This window comes from Notolepis coatsorum (assembly GCF_963971535.1).
Source record: "Notolepis coatsorum genome assembly, chromosome: 6".
Taxonomy (NCBI): domain Eukaryota; kingdom Metazoa; phylum Chordata; class Actinopteri; order Aulopiformes; family Paralepididae; genus Notolepis; species Notolepis coatsorum.
The window spans coordinates 25,895,077-25,919,391 of NC_140170.1; the positions used below are offsets into that span (position 1 = coordinate 25,895,077).

The 24,315-nt window shown below is 41.4% G+C and overlaps 1 protein-coding gene across 1 annotated transcript in view; it reads right to left on the reverse strand.

Annotated features, from left to right (window-relative positions):
• Positions 1 to 5,060, reverse strand: part of LOC311229411 (opioid-binding protein/cell adhesion molecule homolog) — a gene marked incomplete at both ends in the record, with an annotated part of 852,472 nt that extends 847,412 nt beyond the window's left edge. Inside the window, 2 exons of the mRNA XM_084315495.1 lie at positions 4,014 to 4,249; positions 5,053 to 5,060. Coding sequence (XP_084171621.1) covers positions 4,014 to 4,249; positions 5,053 to 5,060 — 244 coding nt within the window. The remainder of the gene's footprint in view (positions 1 to 4,013; positions 4,250 to 5,052) is intronic.
• Between the last annotated feature and the right edge of the window lie 19,255 nt (positions 5,061 to 24,315).

Sequence of the window (24,315 nt, forward strand, 5' to 3'; positions counted from 1 at the left end):
ACACACATAAAAAATGGTTATGATCAGGGCTGAAGTTGAATAAAAGATGTATGACTGTTTAGACTGCATTACTCTCTGTCAAAGTGATCTCCTGGTTGTTCCCCACTTAGGTTATCTAACTATCTGCAACTAGAAACACTGGCCTGGCCTGCTTCTAAGCTCAGTGGCCTGACTGCAAAAAAAAATATATATATATATTTTTTTAATATATATATATATATATATTTTTATATTTAAAAAAAGAAATTCAAGTACCACCAGCAGTACCACCAAGTACCACTAGTGGTACGCGTACCACAGTTTGAGAACCACTGGTAAAAAAGTGCAGTTTGATTCAGTTAAAAATTGGCAAAAAATTATAAAATAGAACAGACAGTAAAAAGTGTGATAAGATTGTTCAATCAAAAATATATAACAACAGAGCAGTGTATCGCTCTTAGTACTTTGAGTTTCTTTACAAAATCCTAACATACAAAAGAGCATCGCTCTAACATACAACAGAGCAGTCCGTCGCTCTAACATACACCAGAGCAGTCCGTCGCTCTAACATACAACAGAGCAGTCCGTCGCTCTAACATACAACAGAGCAGTCTGTCGCTCTAACATACAACAGAGCATTGCTCTAACATACACCAGAGCAGTCCGTCGCTCTAACATACACCAGAGCAGTCCGTCGCTCTAACATACACCAGAGCAGTCCGTCACTCTAACATACACCAGAGCAGTCCGTCGCTCTAACATACACCAGAGCAGTCCGTCGCTCTAACATACACCAGAGCAGTCCGTCGCTCTAACATACAACAGAGCAGTGCGTCGCTCTAACATACAACAGAGCAGTGCGTCGCTCACAACAACAGAGCATCGCTCTTAACTTTGAGTTTCTTTACAAAGTTCAGTTTTTAATTACAAGCCCAACGACTGAAGTCAAGAAGAATCTTCTTGAGTGGAAAATACTCAAGCGCCTGAGCACGGGAACGGGACGATCAAAAACCCAGTGATGTACCTGAACGCGTTCAATGAGCGATCGTTCCTGAACGTGTTCGTATTTTGGGCGAACGTGAACTGAACGTACTGTATTTCCGCTAGATGAACGTAATTGAGAACTCGTTCATTCTCAGCGCTGTATAACAGCGTTCAAAAGTGCATTCATTCTCAGCACTGTATTATAAAGGCGTTCAAAACTGTGCCAGGTTTCATATGCCTTTCAGCCGAAAACCCAGTTAAAACACACCATAAACAGGCTTAAAAAAAATGCTGAAAATCACCCAAGCTGGCAACCGCTCTGGGCGGAGCTTCGGGGAGTCTGGTAGAAGAGCAGCAGCACTCACACTTTCAGAAGGCGCTGCACTCGCTCAGAGTCAGACACTACACGGTGTTGGTGTATGAGCATTTAAAAGAGTTTTAGTTAAAGTCAGTAAATGTTTTGCACTTTGAATATTGAACTTTGAGGTACAACCTTAGTTTCATACCTCAGCCTGGTTCCTACCTCGTGCTGTGTTAGTACAGAGTTATGTCGGCACATGTTTATATGTTATATGTTTGCACAATGACTACTTTCACTTTTGCTACTTTAAGTATATTTAGATTATTATACTTAATAAAGACCATTCAAGCAGCACGTGTTTCCTCATGTTTTTGAAAATATACTGTAGAGATGAAAGCTGCAGCTGCTACTAGTGTGGACTGAATGGACGGCAGCAAAGCGTTATGGAAATGCCAGTATTCTGGGTTGTGGCAATACATTTGACAAATAATAGCTCGCAGCAACGCATTGAAAAAAGAACTATAAACTATAAACGTGTTCATTTTTGAAACCATGAACTTTAGTTCAAAATTGTGAATTATGAACTATGAACTTAGTTCATTTTAAAATTTGTGAACTGTGAACTGAACTAGTGAACTTTCCCAACGCTGCAAAAACCGCTCCGGTTTACAAGACTATGGAGCGATGCCCCGTCTGTCCTCTGCTGCCCCCCTGTGGTTCAAAATACCGTGCAGTGTTCAATAAAAAAGTACTGTGTAAGGAAACAGGAAACTGTCATATAACCAGCATTCTTCAAAGACAGAAGAAGAAGAAGAAGAAGAAGAAGAAGAAGAAGAAGAAGAAGAAGAAGAAGAAGAAGAAGAAGAAGAAGAAGAAGAAGAAGAAGAAGAAGAAGAAGAAGAAGAAGAAGAAGAAGAAGAAGAAGAAGAAGAAGAAGAAGAAGAAGAAGAAGAAGACACATAACCTTCTGTCACCTCATCATGTCACATGCGATTATTGAGCGTCCTCCACCCCAGGAGCTGTCCATGTGATCACACGCCGCTATCCGTCGACGGTGTGAACCGTACCGTGCGCCCGGACTCTCTGTAAACGCACCATTCGACACGCGAGGAGGAATCTCTCACAATTAGTTAATCTAACTGCCTTTTAATTATATGTAAATGCAGTACATCTGTATTATCCGGAGCGCGGGAAACACAGGCCCGGGGTGCGCGTGTTAATTGTTTTAAGGAAAGTGAGCATGAGGGAAATTGATTTAATTGTAAAAAAGATAACAAAGGGGCCGCCTGACAGCCGAGTTAGCGAGCCGCTGCGATGGAAGTGGGGGGCCGGGTGTTTTCCTCGGCTTTGCCGGCGCGTCCTGAATCAATATCTATCAACAGTCTGAGATTAAACAAACAATGACGCTGCCCGGTTCATCAGCTGGAGTGATGTTTGTGTGAGTTCTGTGTAATTATATCATCCCAGGAGCCGGCGATATGGAAGGAATCAATACCACGGTGATCACAGGGGATCTTTGGTTCATTTTGAATTATAATAGGAGATTTTGCATGTGTAAAATCAAACAGATTCAGTTAAATAACCCGATTGAACCCTTGCACTACCACACTACCAAATGGTTAACCCCTTCACTGTGATAATACAGAAGGTTAACCATTTCACTACCACACAACAGAAGGTTAACCCTTTCACAACCACACTACAGAGCGTTAACCCCTTCACTATCACACTACAGAGGGCTAACCAGGGTCACCAATGTAGGAGTGCGGTAATGACTCTACTGTCGCACAAACAACGCTTTCATTCATCTTTCACTCGTCTCTCTTTATCTATGTCATCCGCCGCTAAGGGTCACAGGAGATGTAGTAAACACCACAATAGGCTAGAATGCCGTGAACTATGACCCAGTAGCCACTACAGATGCATAGTGAACACACTACTTCCTGTGGTGTGCTGAGTGGAGAGCGCCCCGCAGGGTTTCTCTTGTGTAAAACCAACAGACACACAGACACACAGACGGACGGGTCCGGGGGGCGTCAACATTTTAGGCAACCAACTTGCGTTCAGCGTTTCTCTGATTGGCCACGACGCCCATGTGACCACGGCAGCGCGAGAGAGCGGCAGTGCGGAAATAGGCTGCATTCTATTGCCATGCTCTGCGACAAACTCTAACCATAACCAACTCCGAAAGAATGCCTAAACTTAACCCTAACCTTAACCAACTCCGAAACAATGCCTAAACTTAACCCTAACCTTAACCAACTCCGAAATATTGCCATGCTCTAAGACAAACTCTAACCTTAACCAACTCCAAAAGAATGCCTAAACTTAACCCTAACCTTAACCAACTCCGAAACAATGCCTAAACTTAACCCTAACCTTAACCAACTCCGAAATATTGCCATGCTCTAAGACAAACTCTAACCATAACCAACTCCGAAACAATGCCTAAACTTAACCCTAACCTTAACCAACTCCAAAAGAATGCCTAAACTTAACCCTAACCTTAACCAACTCCGAAAGAATGCCTAAACATAACTGGCGAAATAATGCACGTTAAAAAAAAAGAAAAAAAAAGAAATTGAAGTGATTCGAACTTGTCACCAACCGCACCGCAGGCTCCACAGCAAGGCGGCGGACGATGTTAAAAGAGGGGGGATTACGGCTGCATAATCCTAGCGTCGCCGCGGGGGCGTGGCTAGGCGCAAGTTGGTTGCCTAAAATGATTAAGCGTCCCGGGGCACGGTACCTTGGACGATGAGCTGGACCTTGGTGGACTTGGGCTTCCTGTTGGTGAGGATGGAGCAGACGTAGGGGCCCTCGTCGTGCAGGTCCACGTTCTGGATCTGGATGCTGTACTCTGTGACGCTCGTGTTCTCCAGCAGCACCACCCGCGGGTCCAGGGACCACTTCTCCGTGCCGGCAAACAGGATGGTGGTGCGGTTTAGCCACGCCACCCGCGATACCTTGCTGTCCACGCTGCATCTGGCAGGGGGGGAGGGGGGGGGGGGGGGGGGAGAGAGAGGGGGGAGAGAGAGAGAGAGGGGGGAGGGGGGAGAGATAGAGAGGGGGGAGGGGGGAGATAGATAGAGAGGGGGGAGGGATATAGACAGAGAGACAGAGAGGGGGGGGAGATATAGAGAGGGGGAGGGAGAGAGAGAGAGAGAGAGAGAGAGAGAGAGAGAGAGAGAGAGAGAGGGGGGAGAGAGATAGAGACAGATAGAGAGAGAGGGGGGGGAGAGAGAGATAGAGAGGTGGGATGGGGGAGAGATATATATAGGGGGAGGGAGAGAGAGAAAGAGGGGGGGAGAGGGAGAGAGATAGAGACAGATAGAGAGAGGGGGGGGGAGAGAGAGAAAGAGGGGGGGAGAGGGAGAGAGAGAGAGGGGGGGAGATAGAGAGAGAGAGAGAGAGAGAGAGAGATAGAGAGAGAGAGAGAGAGAGAGAGAGAGAGAGAGAGAGAGAGAGAGAGAGAGAGAGAGAGAGAGAGAGAGAGAGAGAGAGAGAGAGAGAGAGAGAGAGGGAAGAGAGAGAGTTTAACAAAAGTATTTATTTAGACCTTTTTAGATCTGAACAAAGATTTAAATAAACAAAGAATATGTATGTATAAGGATCAGTAATGAAAGTAGTGTGTGGATCAGTGAAATGTGATGCGTGTGGTGTAAGTAGTATAGTATTCCAATATGGTATGAAACAGGTCGAGGTTATTAACCTGTTCCTGAGAGATGGAAAAGCAGAACACAGCTCTCACTGCCCAGGTGAGTCCAATTGGGCTAACGAGCCCCCACTCCACCATGCTTCCTGAGAGTCAACAGACTCACCAATTAGTTAAGAGAGTAACGCATTATAATTTAGACCCTCAGCCAAATGTTTCATTCAGTCATGTTGCCACATAAATAAACACCACAGTAAAAAACACGCCACACAGATTATCACAACATTTCCAACCAGAATGTGTTACAGCCACAGCCAGGGCTTTTCTCTCCCCTGTCAGTCAGCAGGTCTTCATGTCCACACATGTCCTTTTCCTGTTCCCGTCTCACCATCATCCTGCCTCACCTGTGCCAGACGACACACATGCCGGCTATCACCCAATCACCGAACCTGGATAAGAGGCCTGCACTCCTGCCACTCCTGGTCCGAGTGTTGTCTATGCCTCCCGTGGTGTAGGGCTCTCTCTAGACCCTAACGTTTCTGAATTATGTTGTGTGTGCTCAGTGACCTCGCTCAATACTAATCCTTCGTTCTCCGATGTCCAGGACCTCACCCCTCCAGCCTACACCTCGACCACCAGCCTGTCACCCCCTGGACCTCACCTCCTCACACCACCCCCCTGGACCTCACCTCCTCACACCACCCCCCTGGACCTCACCTCCTCACACCACCCCCTGGACCTCACCTCCTCACACCACCCCCTGGACCTCACCTCCTCACACCAGCCCCCTGGACCTCACCTCCTCACACCACCCCCTGGACCTCACCTCCTCACACCACCCCCCCTGGACCTCACCTCCTCACACCAGCCCCCTGGACCTCACCTCCTCACACCACCCCCCTGGACCTCACCTCCTCACACCAGCCCCCTGGACCTCACCTCCTCACACCACCCCCCTGGACCTCACCTCCTCACACCACCCCCCTGCACCTCAGCTCCTCACACCACCCCCTGGACCTCACCTCCTCACACCACCCCCTGGACCTCACCTCCTCACACCACCTCCCTGGACCTCACCTCCTCACACCACCCCCCTGGACCTCGGATGCAGAGCTAATGATGCTAATGATGGAGCATCGCCGTCGGTTGTGTGATAGTAAAGGGTTAACCTTCTGTCGTGTGGCAGTGAAAGGGTTAACACAGCTCGTTGGCCATGGTTGTGTATTAAAGATGGAGACCTGTTCTCATACCAGCTGATGGTAAATGGACTACGTTTATATAGTCATCTTTATCCAAAGTGCTTTACAACTTATGCCTCACATTCACCCGTTCACTCACAACACGTTCACACACCGACGGTGGAGGCGACCAGGCGAGGTGCCAACCAGCTCATCGGGAGCAGTTAGGGGTTAACACTAGCACAGCCGACAAGGGGTCACATGACCCCTAGGCATGTTCAATAAATGTATCCTCTTCATTCTGTCTGCCTCTCAGCCCAAATGCTGGTCTCAATAGAATATAATAGAATAGAATAGAATAGAATAGTTATCTACTCTGTCTGCCTCTCAGCCCAAATACTGGTCTCAATAGAATAGAATAGAATAGAATAGAATAGAATAGAATAGAATAGTTATCTACTCTGTCTGCCTCTCAGCCCAAAAATCTGGTCTCAATAGAATAGAATAGAATAGAATAGAATAGAATAGTTATCTACTCTGTCTGCCTCTCAGCCCAAATACTGGGCTCAATAGAATATAATAGAATAGTTATCTATTCTGTCTCCCTCTCAGCCCAAATGCTGGTCTCATTAGAATAGAATAGTTATCTACTCTGTCTCCCTCTCAGCCCAAATGCTGGTCTCATTAGAATAGAATAGTTATCTACTCTGTCAGCCTCTCAGCCCAAATGCTGGTCTCAGTAGAATAGAATAGTTATCTACTCTGTCAGCCTACTGTCTCCATAAAGAAACCGTACCAGAGGGAGTGTTCTGCACAATCTCTCCTTGGGGGGAAAACAAACACTTTCCCCACTTTACCACTGAGGATTTCTACTGTTCTATTCTGGTTCAACTCCATTTAATATCCAGACTGTTGTGTTTATTTGTGTACACAGTGCTCTCCTTGAGCCAGATATGAGAATATAAACCGTGTGTCCCCAATAGGGGAGCAAACAGTTTTAAGTTTTTAAGAGGCACATACGAATACAATCAAATACAACTTGTCAAAACTTTCACGTGATATTCAGAGGGAAACCCCACATGATGTGGACGTTGGAGGTGATGATTATGAGAAATTATACAAACAAAATTGTATAAATCATAAGATTACTTGTTGAAGTCAGAGGTTCTGTGTAGGATTGTTAGTAACTGTCTAACTGCATATATAACTGTTTCCACTAGTAACTGTCTAACTGCATATATAACTGTTTCCACTAGAGGGCGCTCTAGGCGGAGCCACTCAGGAACACCACCAGGTGGCGAGTATAAATAGAGATGTCTCCTCCCATTATTTCTCTTTCCCCCAGCCTCTCAGTGAGAGGAGAACTATAGAACTGCTGCTCTGCCATGTGAATAAATAAACCTTGCCAGTTGAATGAATGAATGAATGAATGAATGAATGAATGAATGAAAAGTTTATTTTTGGACATGTTATTCTCCATATTTCTTCCGACAAACCAAACAATCATAACAACAAATTAAAAAACATTAAAAGAAAAACATTAAAACAAGAAAAAAAAGGAATTATAAACAAAAGGTCAATGGGTCTCATTCTCGAACGAAGTTACGACAAAATATTTCGTCTTAGCCAGATTTCGGCCTATTTAAGACATATTAGGGCTGGGAGTGGGAGTCCTCAAATTTTCCTGAGATCTTATTTGAGAGCAGATCTAAGAGTGCTGAGGAGCACACTTAAATATGCTCTCAGCCCACGATCAAATCTCATGATTGATTGACTAATTTAAAATTGTATTATAACTTGACAGACTGTGTTCTCATAGTGATTCCTTCATGCTAACGCTACAGGCCTCCTTGGAATTAATTACTTGATCATAATTAAAATAAATATGACAATATTTGTACGATAAGAAATTACGCATTTGATGTCGGAAAAATAAATAATATGGATTCATCTGATCACAGGGCAGCTGGATTAACCATATCTGAACCAGCTATTTTGGACAAATGTATAATTACTTTAATTACTCAGATATTCAAACACAATTATGCAATTATTGTGAAATTATTGAAAATAATTATAATTGAATGCCTTCTGTGGAATTTGCATCTCTAATTTGTTACACATCTGTTTTAATGATTAATTATATACATTTGAAAGAATGCAGGTCAACATGCAATGTATCCCATTGATTGGTATTGGGGGGTCAGCATTGCCTCTGCTGTGGGCAAAGCACAGCAGCGCCTTTTCTATCTTAGGAAGCTTAAATGGGCTAAACTCCCACAGGGACTGATGGCCAACTTCTACCACTGCGCAGTAGAGAGTGTACTCACGTACGGACTACTGGTGTGGTTTACTGGCTGCACCAGGGCAGAGAAGGAGGCCCTCCACAGAGTGGTCAAGGCTGCGAGGAGGATCACTGGAGCTAGCCTCCCAGATATCTCCACAGTCTTTACCTCCCGCTGCCTACGGCGTATAAATAACATCTTACTAGACCAGTACCACCCAGCAAACCATCTCTTTCAACTGCTGCCCTCTGGTCGAAGGTACAGATCCATCCAGTCCGGAACCAGCAGACTGACCAACAGCCTCTACCCACGGGCTGTCAGGCTGCTCAACGACGAACATCAACTTGCCCCCCCCCGCATCCCACCCCCGGTGACATAACTCCCACTCCCACATTACAACAATAACTGTGAACCGGACTTGCATTGCTGCACTATACAATACTTCATCCTTTGCAAGTCAACGCCCCCCCCCCCCTCCTTCCATCAACTCACTGGACTGAAATATTTATATTTATTAATTTATTTGCACTAGCACTAAATGCACTTGGGACAATGATGGTATGTTATATATTGAGAACATTGGGTCATTGATACTTTATTACTATATTACTATATTACTATTATTATTGACATTATTATTTTGCACATGCTATATCTTATGTTGTATGCCAGTGGTGATGTTCCTAACAAATTTCGTTGTACCAACAATGACAAATAAAGATCTATTCTATTCTATTCTATTCTATTCTATTCTATTCTATTCTATTCTATTGAAAACTTTATTAACAGATTGCAGAATGGGTACAGTACAGTACAGCTCAATTACATAAGGGGATGCAGACCAGAGAAAGAATTGCGTCTTGTTTACATCAGGGTCCCCCATTTTCAATTAATCATAACATATATGACACACATGACACAGATAGACAGTACTGCTACATCTATACATTTATGACATACCAGATTTGCAAATACAGTACTGTTTGTGATACAAAAAGAGTCCAGAAAAGAGAGTACATTTGACGTAGAAACTGTTGGAGGAGGTTGGGTAGGAGGGGTGGTAGACTTACACTGTACAAGCAAAACTCTACATTGGAATATTGACAAAACCATACTTGGTCATTTACTGTACATTGGAGGGGGTTGATATAGCTATAAACCTGCATTCCTTCAAATATATCAATTAAACTTATATTGAAATACAATATATAGCCTATACACCAACACTGAAATGACAGTGGATAAATAAATAAGAACTAAAGCTAATCGGTGGAAATAGACTGCATTAATATTCCATAGCAAGTCTTGTGTGCGCCTACGAATGAACAGTAGCCTATAGGCTTATGGAATAATAAGCCATACTGCTTCATTCATTACGCCCGCCAGCCCGTAGGCTATATATATTATATGTCATTCATTCATTCATATACAGTACTGCGCGCGAGTGTGTGTGTGCGCGCGCGCGCTGCGGCAGGTGTGTACCGCAAGCTGTATATGATGCCAATACATTAATCTAATCTAGTTTTGATGGGCGCAAGCGTGATTATGAAACCTAGCCGCATTTCTCTGAGACGCTCTCTGATTGGCACTGACTGACGCTAGGTTTCGTAATCACGCGGCTCTCAAAGCACTTCCGCCATTCCATTTCACACAGCTGCGTCAACAGTTGCTTTATAAGGACTGTCGGGGGCGTGGTTTGTATGCAAATGAACTGAACGGGAACGCGATTTGGAGTTTACGACAGAATGCCATTCTCCAAGCAGATATCAGATCATATAATTTCTGCGACCGTTTCATATATCTCCAGCATGTTCAGGACTCAGAGTGTACTTGTCATAGATTATGTCTCAGTGGTTCCAAGATAAGTCTTCCAGAATATATCTTTGAAACATTTTCGGGAATGAGACCCATTGTATTTGGTTAGCAGACATGTCCAAAAAAGGAGTAGAGGGAAGCTAAGCTTATTGATCCCTACCCCCTTACATTTATGTTTGTTCTTCCATTAATTTGACTAGATTTAACATAATTTAGTATTTTACAATATAGAATATACTTTTACTTATATTAAAAGATTACAAGAAAAAACTTGATTCACTTGACAGCAGTGAATATAGTACAGCACTACATACACAATATAACATAACTTTGTTTATCCTCAATACTCATTTCTTGAGGATTAAAAGCATCCTGTATTTCCAGTGTCAGAAATATTGTGTCTGTTACTAGGCTGAGTAAATTGTAATGAATAAATTAATTGTGATTAATTATGATTTATGATTTTGATGATGATGATCAAACATTTTAAAAAAAATCTGAAAAATGCTCACTGAGCTCATTCACCACCTTATTGAGATCATGTGTACAAAAAATCTAAGAAAATGAACCGCGGGAAGATGATTAAACAGAAGGATTTGTAGATACAGTAATTAATGATAATCGACTTTAATTATAAATTCATATTTGACCTTGAACTTGACCTTGACCTTATTATGGCCAAATCATACATCTATGGATAGGGAAAATGCTCCTCGTTCCAATGGCAGGGTTGAATCTGAATTTAGTAATTTCTTGCGACTTTACGATAATTAGCATTTTCCGATAAATTTGTATTTCCGATAAAACATATAAAACATCGGTAAAAATGAAAATATACACTTTGACTACTGTTTTTGATAGGGTTGTGGTATTTACTCTTGGCTACAAAAAAAATATTTGAAAAACATTAACCTCTTAACATCCAAGGGCCCACATGTGGACGATTCTTAGGTAGAATTAAAGCCCTATTTGTTGCCTGTCGATTGCCCTTTCAGGTGACAAAATCCGTTCAGCGGTTCTCGAGTTACATGACGATATGTGAGGCGTGACCCAAAGTACGCAAAAGTACACATTACCACCCCCGACTCCCGGGGCTCTAGCTCCGTCAATCATTTGGTGATCTTGAAAGTCTTTGCACAGGGTTTTAGCCAATGAGTGTGGCTTTCCAATGATACCCCATGATATGATAATTGGGGATCTAATATGGTCTCTATTGATCGATTTATGATAAAGAAAATAGGGGGACCTTAAGGCTTAACAGGTTAAGGATAAAAATCAACATGTGTGATTGTCTTCTTTGGTACAGAGAGGACCATCCTAAGGACTGATACAAAGTGCAGTGGTGGGTGCGAGAGCCTGCACCCGTTACAAAACGTATGGCAGTATGGTACGCATAATCCAGCTTTTTAAGCAGGGAGGAAGGAGCATGCATATAGATCACATCGCCATAGTCTAATACAGGCAGAAAGGAACTCTGCACAATTCTCTTCCTGGCTTCAGACGGGAAACATTTCTTTAACCGGAAGAAAAAGCCCAGTTTAGGTCTAAGTTTTCTCAGTAGGTTCCCAATATGAACATCAAAGGCCATCTTTTCATCAATCCATATGCCCAGATATTTATAGGATGCTACTTTGTCAAGGCATGTCCCTTCCAGTGTCAGAATCGGAGGGACAGCTGTATTAGCTCGAGAGCGAGAGAAGGTCATGTACTTGGTCTTTTTTGCATTAAGGACCAGTCTTAGCCTTAGCAAGGAGTGTTGCAGTGTATTAAAAGCATCCTGTAGAAGTTATATGGCCTGAGTTAAAGAAGAAGCCACTGTGTAAACAACTGTATCATCTGCGTATAAATGAAAACATGCTGGGTTTATCCCATTTCCTAGTTCATTTATAAAGATGGAGAATAAGACAGGGGCCAAAATAGAACCTTGTGGAACATCTTTGTTTACAGTAAGAGCAGCTGAGGTATAATCTTCTACTGAAACACACTGAGTTCTTTCAGATTGATAGTTTTTAAACCAGCTCAAAGCCATTTTACCAAGACCTATGCAGCCAAGCCTCTGCAGTAGCAATGCATGATCCACATAATCAAAAGCTTTAGACAGATCAACAAACAATGCTGCACAGTGTTTTTCCTTGTCCAGTGCTTCAATTATGTCATTTGAGACTAGCATAGTCGCTGAAGTAGTACTATGGCCTGATCTGAAGCCTGACTGAGACTTGTTAAGAATATTATGGTCAGTTAGAAACTTTTTCAGTTCTTCGTTTACAAGAGATTCAAAGACTTTGGACATTACAGACAGTCTGGAAATAGGGCGATAATTATTTAGGTCAGAGGGGTCTCCGCCCTTTAACAAGGGGAGAACCATGGCCGACTTCCAGCACCAGCACAAAGACTGAGATTCAAAATAGAGGTTATGGGTTCTGCAATCAGACCTGCAGCAACTTTGAAGAAGAACGGCTCTATCTTGTCTGGGCCTGAAGATTTCTTTACATCTAGGCTGATTAAAGCTTTGTGAACCTGAGAGGTCAAGATGGGGGCAAAGGTGAACAGTTGATCAGGGTCAAGTGGTGGAGGACCTGGCTCTCCTTCTGCAGCGATCATCCCTGAGTTGCTCAAATCAAAGATTGAGCCAGCAGAAATAAAATGATTATTAAAGCTGTCTGCAATATCCATTTTGCCCTTGATTTGACTCTGATTTACCCTTAAGAGATCAGGAAGTTTAAGTTTAAGTTTATTTGGATCCCCATTAGCCACAGCAGTGCTGGGGCTATTCTTCCTGGGGTCCATAACACATAAAATACAGTTACAGACTTATACACTCACAACATTTACATGTCATACAGACAATTAAAACAACAATAAAAACCCTTATACACTCATAACATTTACATGTCATACAGACAATTAAAACAACAATAAAAACCCTTATACACTCACAACACTTACATGTCATACAGACAATTAAAACAACAATAAAAACCCTTATACACTCACAACACTTACATGTCATACAGACAATTAAAACAACAATAAAAACCCTAATCAAATTCATAATACAATATAAAAATATATACTCCTTATGAATGAATTCATAATACAATACAATACTACCTACTCATAATTAATTCATAATACAATACAGCATAATATACTATTTAGCTTTTACATACATTATCTATGTTCATATCAGCCAATTAGACAATATTTTAATAATATATCCGACACATGCCTTTTCATCCATATATACCTATCTCTTTATCAGACACATACATTTTCATTTACGTACACACTATCTATTAGGGAATGTCAATTTCTTTGGTTGAAAATGTTGTTTTACCACGATTTTGAAACGACATTTACTATTCTCCTGCTTAACATGTCTGGGAAGAGAGTTCCATTCCTGCATACCACGGAACATGACAGTTCGCTTCATTGCATTCGACCTCACTTTTGGAAGTGTAAAACCTCGTGCAGAAGCATGTCTGGTGGAATGGTTGTGTCTGTCAAGACTTATTGATAAATTGTTATATAAAATTGAGGGGATCTTTGTAACAAGAATATTCCTAGTGAATACAAGGAAGGCTGTTTGGAGTGATAGAACCTGAGGAGGAGTTTCCAAACAAGTTTCCAAAACTTTGCAGGGTTATTCAAATTGTCATCAGTCATCTCCCGCCTGGACTACTGCAACGCACTGCTCGCTGGCCTCCCGGCCACTGCCACTAAGCCTCTTCAACTCATTCAGAACGCAGCGGCCCGCCTGATCTCAAACCTACCGAAGTCGGCCCATGTCACCCCACTTCTTAGGGACCTGCACTGGCTCCCCATTGCTGCACGAATCCGCTTCAAGGCCCTCGACCTAGCATACCGTGCGGCAAAGGGAACCGCTCCCGCCTACCTCCGGTCAATGGTCTCTAACTACACACCCTCAAGACCCCTACGCTCTGCATCTTCTGGCCGCCTCAGACCTACTCCTATCCAAGCTCCGGGAGGGTCATCAAAGAGAAGTCGCCTATTCTCAGTCCTTGCCCCACAATGGTGGAATGAACTACCCACCCCAGTTAGGACAGCCGAAACACGTCCAATCTTTCGCCGTCGACTAAAGACGCACTTCTTCAACCATTATCTGAATAAAAAAATAAATAAAAAAATCTAACCCTAACTAACCATACTGTCATGCACTTGTCCTAATAAACTAACCTACACTGTAGCACTCAACACTTTGATGAACATTGTTACTCAGCTGATAGAGTTGTGCCCTTCCTGATGGCTTGTCGTACAGAACTTGTAAGTCGCTTTGGATAAAAGCGTCAGCTAAATGACTAAATGTAAATGTAAATGTCATGCATTGCATTAAGATAGCAGGCACATTTAGAGTTTTTAATCAGCTTAGTGCATTTGTTTCTTAGTGTCCTATACAGATTCCAATCTAATGGAATATTCGATTTCTTTGCTTTAGCCCAGGCAGTGTCTCTCTGTCAAATGAGAGAGGACATAGAATCATTAAACCAGGGGTTGTCTTTACCGCTTATCCTAGATGTCCTAAAAGGAGCATGCTTGTCACATATAGCCAAGAAGGTCAAGGACAAGTGCATGACAGTAAGGTTAGTTAGGGCCGTTTCTGTGGAGTGGCCAGTCCGGAAGCCAGACTGATTAGGGTCTAGGAGATCATTCTGTAAGAGATAAGCAGTAAGTTGGTTGGATACAGCACGTTCAAGTGTTTTTTACACAATTACACATTGTGTAATTTTACACATTACACAAACTAAAAACAGATATTACATTACATTACACAAACTAAAAACAGATATTACATTACACAAACTAAAAACAGATATTACATTACATTACACAAACTAAAAACAGATATTACATTACATTACACAAACTAAAAACAGATATTACATTACATTACACAAACTAAAAACCGATATTGTCTGAATTACTAGAAGAAAGAAATGCAACACCGTTTGGTCTAATAAATGTTTAAGGTTCTTAGATGGATCCCCTACTGCCTCCTCCTCATCTTCCTCCTCCTCCTATTCCTCCTCCTCCTCCCCCTCCTCCTCCTAATCCTCCTCCTCCTACTCTTCCTCCTCCTCCTCATCTTCCTCCTCCTCCTCCTGCTCTTAAACATCCTGCTCCTCCTCCTCCTCCTCCTCCTCCTACTCTTCCTCATCCTCCTCTTCCTCCTCCTCCTGCTCCTAATCCTCCTCTTCCTCCTCCCCCTCCTCCTGCTCCTAATCCTCCTCTTCCTAATCCTCCTCTTCCTCCTCCTCCTCCTCCTCCTCCTCCTCCTCCTCCTCCTCCTCCTCCTCCTCCTCCTCCTAATCCTCATCTTCCTCCTCTTCCTCCTCCTCCTCCTACTGCTCCTAATCCTCCTGATCCTCCTCGTCATCTTCCTCATAGAAGTAGAAGTACAGTATATTATCTGTTTACAGTAGAAGTACAGTATAGTATATGTTTACAGTAGAAGTGCAGTATAGTATCTGTTTACAGTAGAAGTACAGTATATTATCTGTTTACAGTAGAAGTGCAGTATAGTATCTGTTTACAGTAGAAGTACAGTATAATATCTGTTTACAGGAGAAGTACAGTATAGTATATGTTTACAGTATAAGTGCAGTATAGTATATTTGTACAGTAGAAGTACAGTATATTATCTGTGTACAGTATAATTACAGTATATTATCTGTTTACAGTAGAAGTACAGTATATTATCTGTTTACAGTAGAAGTGCAGTATAGTATATTTTTACAGTAGAAGTACAGTATATTATATGTTTACAGTAAAAGTACAGTATGGTATCTGTTTACTAACCAAGCTAACCTGAACCAAACTCACATGAATCAAGCTAAGCTGAACCAAGCTAACCTGAATCAAGCTAACCTGAACCAAGCTAAACTTACCTGAAATAGTCACTGCAGTCACACAGGATGGCCTTGTGGGCATTCAACTCAGTGCTGTTGACTTTAATAACCACATCACAGAGCCTTCCCTCCAGGACATTGTTTCCTTTTCCATGTGGTGATTTTAAAATGGTATTAAAATTGTAGGGGCGACAGTGGCATATGAGGTAGAGCAGTCAATCTGGAGGTTCCCGGTTCGATTCCCGCTCCTCCCGGGCAGCGTGTCGATGTGTCCATGAGCAAGACACTTAACCCCTAATTGCTCCCGATGAGCAGGTTGGCACCTTGCCTGGTTGCCTCTGCAGTCGGTGTGTGAATGTGTGGGTGAATGGGTAAAAAAGTGTGAGGAACAAATTGTAAAGCGCTTTGGATAAAAGCGCTATATAAAAAAGCAGCCATTTGGTATCTACAGAATATATTCAAACTTACAGACAAGTAGCCGGAAACAACAAGTGAGATGTTCACTTGTCTTCTTCTTCTTCTTATTTGAATTTCCGGCAGTGTAGACGCATCGTGGCGTATTACTGCCCTCCACAATTTGTGAGAATTGTTGAATATATATAGAACACAAATGTTCTAGAATGTTTGATTATGACATCATACTGTGACATCACAAATGTTCTAGAATGTTCTATTATGACATCATACTGTGACATCACAAACGTTCTATAATGTCTATTATGACATCATACTGTGACATCACAAACGTTCTAGAATGTTTGATTATGACATCATACTGTGACATCACAAATGTTCTAGAATGTTCTATTATGACATCATAATGTGCCATCACAAATGTTCTAGAATGTTTGATTATGACATCATACTGTGACATCCAGTGATGGAAATAACGGCCTTACTAATGGCGTTAGTTTTTTCAGTAACGAGTAATCTAACGGATTACTCTTCCAATGTTAATAACGTTGTTACCGTTACTGTGATTGAAGCTGTTTTTTCATCAGACAGAACTCTACGCCGAGAAGCAATACTTTTTTTCCTTGGTTAGTGGGCAGTGTGCAATTGGCTGAGGTAGAGTAAAATGTCATGGTAAGCCAATCAGAGGTAGAGGTGGGCGGGTGTTCGAAATAATCCAGAGTCTGACACACAGCGAAAACACAAGCGACTCAGTCAACGACAGACCGCGGGTCCGTGTACGTTTTGATAGTTTGTTTGGCGAGCCCAAATAATCCAAAACGAATCCAACAAACAACACAAGCGAGCAGTCAACGACAGACCGCGGGGCCATGAGCGTTTTTTGTTCACTCTTGTGTTAGTTGTGTTGCAGCGCAGGGCACTACAGTAGTGGAGGCTACAGCCTTATCAACAGTGCTGCACTTCCTGGTTTAATAGCACAGTCTTCAGGTGCTCGTCATGCATGTCTTAAATGTCATGATTAGATTAGTTTAGATGATTAGATTAGATTCTTATATCTGTATGTTGTGTATGTCATAAATGTCATGAATTGAAAATGGGGGGCCCTGATGTGAACAAGACGAAAGTCTCTCTGGGCCCTATTCCCCGAACCTGGCTAACTGAGTTAGCCGGATAATTTTCAGCATAGCTTGACTTAAGCCAGACATTTCCGTTCCCCGACGTCGGATTTTCTAAGTCGCTATGGCAACAGATCGAAAAGTTTGAACCTGCTCCGGAGCAGGGTTAATTTCAGTTAGCTGGATGAACCATGGCCACACCCTCACAAAGAAATGCCAGCTCGCTTCCTGAAATAATTATCACAGTGTAGATCCCATTAAACCATTCTGAATTATGTTTTTGTGCTTCGTTTTCCTAGAGGGGGCTTTTTAAATGTAAAATAATAGACCTAAAATGGTGATACTAAATGTACTTTGTCCTAAATAATGCACGTCATAGTTATACGGATACGGCGATCGCGACACACACAGTTATTTTAATAACGGACTAAACGGATCATTGCAAATGTGAATCCCGTGGGGATATTTTTAATGAATGAAACCTGTCGGGCGTTTGGCTCTGATTAGTTTAATATTCTTCTCTGTGTATTTGCTTAACGGAGCCCCCGGATTGTGTTTCATTCAAGCACATTGAAGCGTCTATGCACGGATTGTGGATATGAATTATGAGGAATCTGAATCTGTGGATTGTTTAATTGTATCACTGTCACTGTGACAGTGTCACACGTTATTGTGATATTGTAACTGGGTTTAAAATGTATGAGGAGATGCGCTGTTTGATGGATTTGATGACGTGACGTGACTTGATAAATTGAATGAGCCTTTGACGTTTTTGATGAATGAATTTGAATAAATGCATTTATCTTTTCAAGCACTGTTATGAGGTGTCACTGGTATAAACCAAAGGGTAATCATTTCAATGCATGTATGGATTATGTCCGAAACAGATTAAAAACCTGATTAATAGTGTAACTGTATAGCCTCCCTCCAAGCCTCTCTTTGGGAACCATGTATTTATATATTACATAATACCTAAGCACATACAGTACAGATATCCTCATATCATTCGTACCAATTAGATATACTATTTGGGCTTGTTTTTATCCTTATTCTGAAAGAGTTGAACCGTTCAATTATTTACTTGCTAACTTCCTGCTGTTAGTTTGGTTATTTGTATCCCCATTCACTGCCACTGTACACCTGAGTCTCTCACTGAAGGCCACACACAGAACACCACATGCGGTGGCGTCATTTCAGTAAAAGCCAAGGTATGGCGAGGAGGGAGGGGGGGGGGATAGGTGGATTTTTTTTTGTCAAATCAGTTGTGCAATAGTCACTTTTGGTGAGTTGTTTCTATACAATTCACTTATATGACATTTAGGTACGACACAGGACTACACAAGCAATTTTAGTATACACATGTGTCAACAGACTAAAGCAGGGAACCACAATATTTTGCCTACAAATTATGCAGAATGTAATATCATAACTGTCTATTATTTTTCTTGCAATTGAGCCAATTTTCATTAGGTACGGTTCTGAGGTGTGTGTAGACCGTAGACCAAATGCGTCCACATTTTTATAGGATTCTAGCACATTTTCATAACAATAGCGCATATTACCGTTTTCATTGAGGTTTCTTACAAATTAACAATGCTTTGTGTTGTCCTTTATATGCCGATTACCATTGAAATCTTAAATTGTACCATATGTCCCCCTTTAGACAACATATGTAACGCTACCAGCACACTTTCGTTAAGATAATTAGTTTACCATTCGTGGTCGCTATACTGACGTTGCAGTAATAGTTTACCGCTGTTCAGATCAGGTCGAAGAATATAGACACATCCCAGTGACCTGTGACCTGTGCTAACGCTCATGGGAAATGTATTCATGTAGTTTTCAACATTTTCACCTTTTAATTTTAAACCAATGCTGCCATCTACTGACAACAGAAAGTGTTGTCTAATCGTCACCTTGAGAGCCACGACTTCCGTATACAGCGTCGCCCGAAACACAGTCTAGAGATTCCCACTTTTTACTGGGAATGGGGCGTGGCCATATTTTGGTCCCAGACAATAAGAGTGGCTGCGATTGGTCACTGTGACGTTAGTTACAAATGTATCCTCTTCATTCTGTCAGCCTCTCAGCCCAAATGCTGGTCTCAATAGAATAGAATAGAATAGTTATCTACTCTGTCAGCCTCTCAGCCCAAATACTGGTCTCAATAGAATATAATAGAATAGTTATCTACTCTGTCAGCCTCTCAGCCCAAATACTGGTCTCAGTAGAATAGAATAGTTATCTACTCTGTCTGCCTCTCAGCCCAAATGCTGGTCTCAATAGAATATAATAGAATAGTTATCTACTCTGTCTGCCTCTCAGCCCAAATGCTGGTCTCATTAGAATATAATAGTTATCTACTCTGTCAGCCTCTCAGCCCAAATGCTGGTCTCAGTAGAATAGAATAGTTATCTACTCTGTCTGCCTCTCAGCCCAAATGCTGGGCTCAGTAGAATAGAATAGTTATCTACTCTGTCAGCCTACTGTCTCCATAAAGAAACCGTACCAGAGGGAGTGTTCTGCACAATCTCTCCTTGGGGGGAAAACACACACTTTCCCCACTTTACCACTGAGGATTTCTACTGTTCTATTCTGGTTCAACTCCATTTAATATCCATACTGTTGTGTTTATTTGTGTACACAGTGCTCTCCTTGAGCCAGATATGAGAATATAAACTGTGTGTCCCCAATAGGGGAGCAAACAGTTTTAAGTTTTTAAGAGGCACATACGAATACAATCAAATACAACTTGTCAAAACTTTCACGTGATATTCAGAGGGAAACCCCACATGATGTGGACGTTGGAGGTGACGATTATGAGAAATTATACAAACAAAATTGTATAAATCATAAGATTACTTGTTGAAGTCAGAGGTTCTGTGTAGGATTGTTAGTAACTGTCTAACTGCATATATAACTGTTTCCACTAGTAACTGTCTAACTGCATATATAACTGTTTCCACTAGAGGGCGCTCTAGGCGGAGCCACTCAGGAACACCACCAGGTGGCGAGTATAAATAGAGATGTCTCCTCCCATTATTTCTCTTTCCCCCAGCCTCTCAGTGAGAGGAGAACTATAGAACTGCTGCTCTGCCATGTGAATAAATAAACCACGCCAGTTGAATGAATGAATGAATGAATGAATGAAAAGTTTATTTTTGGACATGTTATTCTCCATATTTCTTCCGACAAACCAAACAATCATAACAACAAATTAAAAAACATTAAAAGAAAAACATTAAAACAAGAAAAAAAAGGAATTATAAACAAAAGGTCAATGGGTCTCATTCTCGAACGAAGTTACGACAAAATATTTCGTCTTAGCCAGATTTCGGCCTATTTAAGACATATTAGGGCTGGGAGTGGGAGTCCTCAAATTTTCCTGAGATCTTATTTGAGAGCAGATCTAAGAGTGCTGAGGAGCACACTTAAATATGCTCTCAGCCCACGATCAAATCTCATGATTGATTGACTAATTTAAAATTGTATTATAACTTGACAGACTGTGTTCTCATAGTGATTCCTTCATGTTAACGCTACAGGCCTCCTTGGAATTAATTACTTGATCATAATTAAAATAAATATGACAATATTTGTACGATAAGAAATTACGCATTTGATGTCGGAAAAATAAATAATATGGATTCATCTGATCACAGGGCAGCTGGATTAACCATATCTGAACCAGCTATTTTGGACAAATGTATAATTACTTTAATTACTCAGATATTCAAACACAATTATGCAATTATTGTGAAATGATTGAAAATAATTATAATTGAATGCCTTCTGTGGAATTTGCATCTCTAATTTGTTACACATCTGTTTTAATGATTAATTATATACATTTGAAAGAATGCAGGTCAACATGCAATGTATCCCATTGATTGGTATTGGGGGGTCAGCATTGCCTCTGCTGTGGGCAAAGCACAGCAGCGCCTTTTCTATCTTAGGAAGCTTAAATGCCACAGGGACTGATGGCCAACTTCTACCACTGCGCAGTAGAGAGTGTACTCACGTACGGACTACTGGTGTGGTTTACTGGCTGCACCAGGGCAGAGAAGGAGGCCCTCCACAGAGTGGTCAAGGCTGCGAGGAGGATCACTGGAGCTAGCCTCCCAGATATCTCCACAGTCTTTACCTCCCGCTGCCTACGGCGTATAAATAACATCTTACAAGACCAGTACCACCCAGCAAACCATCTCTTTCAACTGCTGCCCTCTGGTCGAAGGTACAGATCCATCCAGTCCGGAACCAGCAGACTGACCAACAGCCTCTACCCACGGGCTGTCAGGCTGCTCAACGACGAACATCAACTTGCCCCCCCCCCGCATCCCACCCCCGGTGACATAACTCCCACTCCCACATTACAACAATAACTGTGAACCGGACTTGCATTGCTGCACTATACAATACTTCATCCTTTGCAAGTCAACACCCCCCCCCCCCCCCTCCTTCCATCAACTCACTGGACTGAAATATTTATATTTATTAATTTATTTGCACTAGCACTAAATGCACTTGGGACAATGATGGTATGTTATATATTGAGAACATTGGGTCATTGATACTTTATTACTATATTACTATATTACTATTATTATTGACATTATTATTTTGCACATGCTATATCTTATGTTGTATGCCAGTGGTGATGTTCCTAACAAATTTCGTTGTACCAACAATGACAAATAAAGATCTATTCTATTCTATTCTATTCTATTCTATTCTATTCTATTCTATTCTATTCTATTCTATTCTATTCTATTGAAAACTTTATTAACAGATTGCAGAATGGGTACAGTACAGTACAGCTGAATTACATAAGGGGATGCAGACCAGAGAAAGAATTGCGTCTTGTTTACATCAGGGTCCCCCATTTTCAATTCATCATAACATATATGACACACATGACACAGATAGACAGTACTGCTACATCTATACATTTATGACATACCAGATTTGCAAATACAGTACTGTTTGTGATACAAAAAGAGTCCAGAAAAGAGAGTACATTTGACGTAGAAACTGTTGGAGGAGGTTGGGTAGGAGGGGTGGTAGACTTACACTGTACAAGCAAAACTGTACATTGGAATATTGACAAAACCATACTTGGTCATTTACTGTACATTGGAGGGGGTTGATATAGCTATAAACCTGCATTCCTTCAAATATATCAATTAAACTTATATTGAAATACAATATATAGCCTATACACCAACACTGAAATGACAGTGGATAAATAAATAAGAACTAAAGCTAATCGGTGGAAATAGACTGCATTAATATTCCATAGCAAGTCTTGTGTGCGCCTACGAATGAACAGTAGCCTATAGGCTTATGGAATAATAAGCCATACTGCTTCATTCATTACGCCCGCCAGCCCGTAGGCTATATATATTATATGTCATTCATTCATTCATATACAGTACTGCGCGCGAGTGTGTGTGTGTGCGCGCGCGCGCGCTGCGGCAGGTGTGTACCGCAAGCTGTATATGATGCCAATACATTAATCTAATCTAGTTTTGATGGGCGCAAGCGTGATTATGAAACCTAGCCGCATTTCTCGGAGACGCTCTCTGATTGGCACTGACTGACGCTAGGTTTCGTAATCACGCGGCTCTCAAAGCACTTCCGCCATTCCATTTCACACAGCTGCGTCAACAGTTGCTTTATAAGGACTGTCGGGGGCGTGGTTTGTATGCAAATTAACTGAACGGGAACGCGATTTGGAGTTTACGACAGAATGCCATTCTCCAAGCAGATATCAGATCATATAATTTCTGCGACCGTTTCATATATCTCCAGCATGTTCAGGACTCAGAGTGTACTTGTCATAGATTATGTCTCAGTGGTTCCAAGATAAGTCTTCCAGAATATATCTTTGAAACATTTTCGGGAATGAGACCCATTGTGTTTGGTTAGCAGACATGTCCAAAAAAGGAGTAGAGGGAAGCTAAGCTTATTGATCCCTACCCCCTTACATTTATGTTTGTTCTTCCATTAATTTGACTAGATTTAACATAATTTAGTATTTTACAATATAGAATATACTTTTACTTATATTAAAAGATTACAAGAAAAAACTTGATTCACTTGACAGCAGTGAATATAGTACAGCACTACATACACAATATAACATAACTTTGTTTATCCTCAATACTCATTTCTTGAGGATTAAAAGCATCCTGTATTTCCAGTGTCAGAAATATTGTGTCTGTTACTAGGCTGAGTAAATTGTAATGAATAAATTAATTATGATTAATTATGATTTATGATTTTGATGATGATGATCAAACATTTTAAAACATTTCTGAAAAATGCTCACTGAGCTCATTCACCACCTTATTGAGATCATGTGTACAAAAAATCTAAGAAAATGAACCGCGGGAAGATGATTAAACAGAAGGATTTGTAGATACAGTAATTAATGATAATCGACTTTAATTATAAATTCATATTTGACCTTGAACTTGACCTTGACCTTATTATGGCCAAATCATACATCTATGGATAGGGAAAATGCTCCTCGTTCCAATGGAAGGGTTGAATCTGAATTTAGTAATTTCTTGCGATGACTAAACTGACTTTACGATAATTAGCATTTTCCGATAAATTTGTATTTCCGATAAAACATATAAAACATCAGTAAAAATGAAAATATACACTTTGACTACTGTTTTTGATAGGGTTGTGGTATTTACTCTTGGCTACAAAAA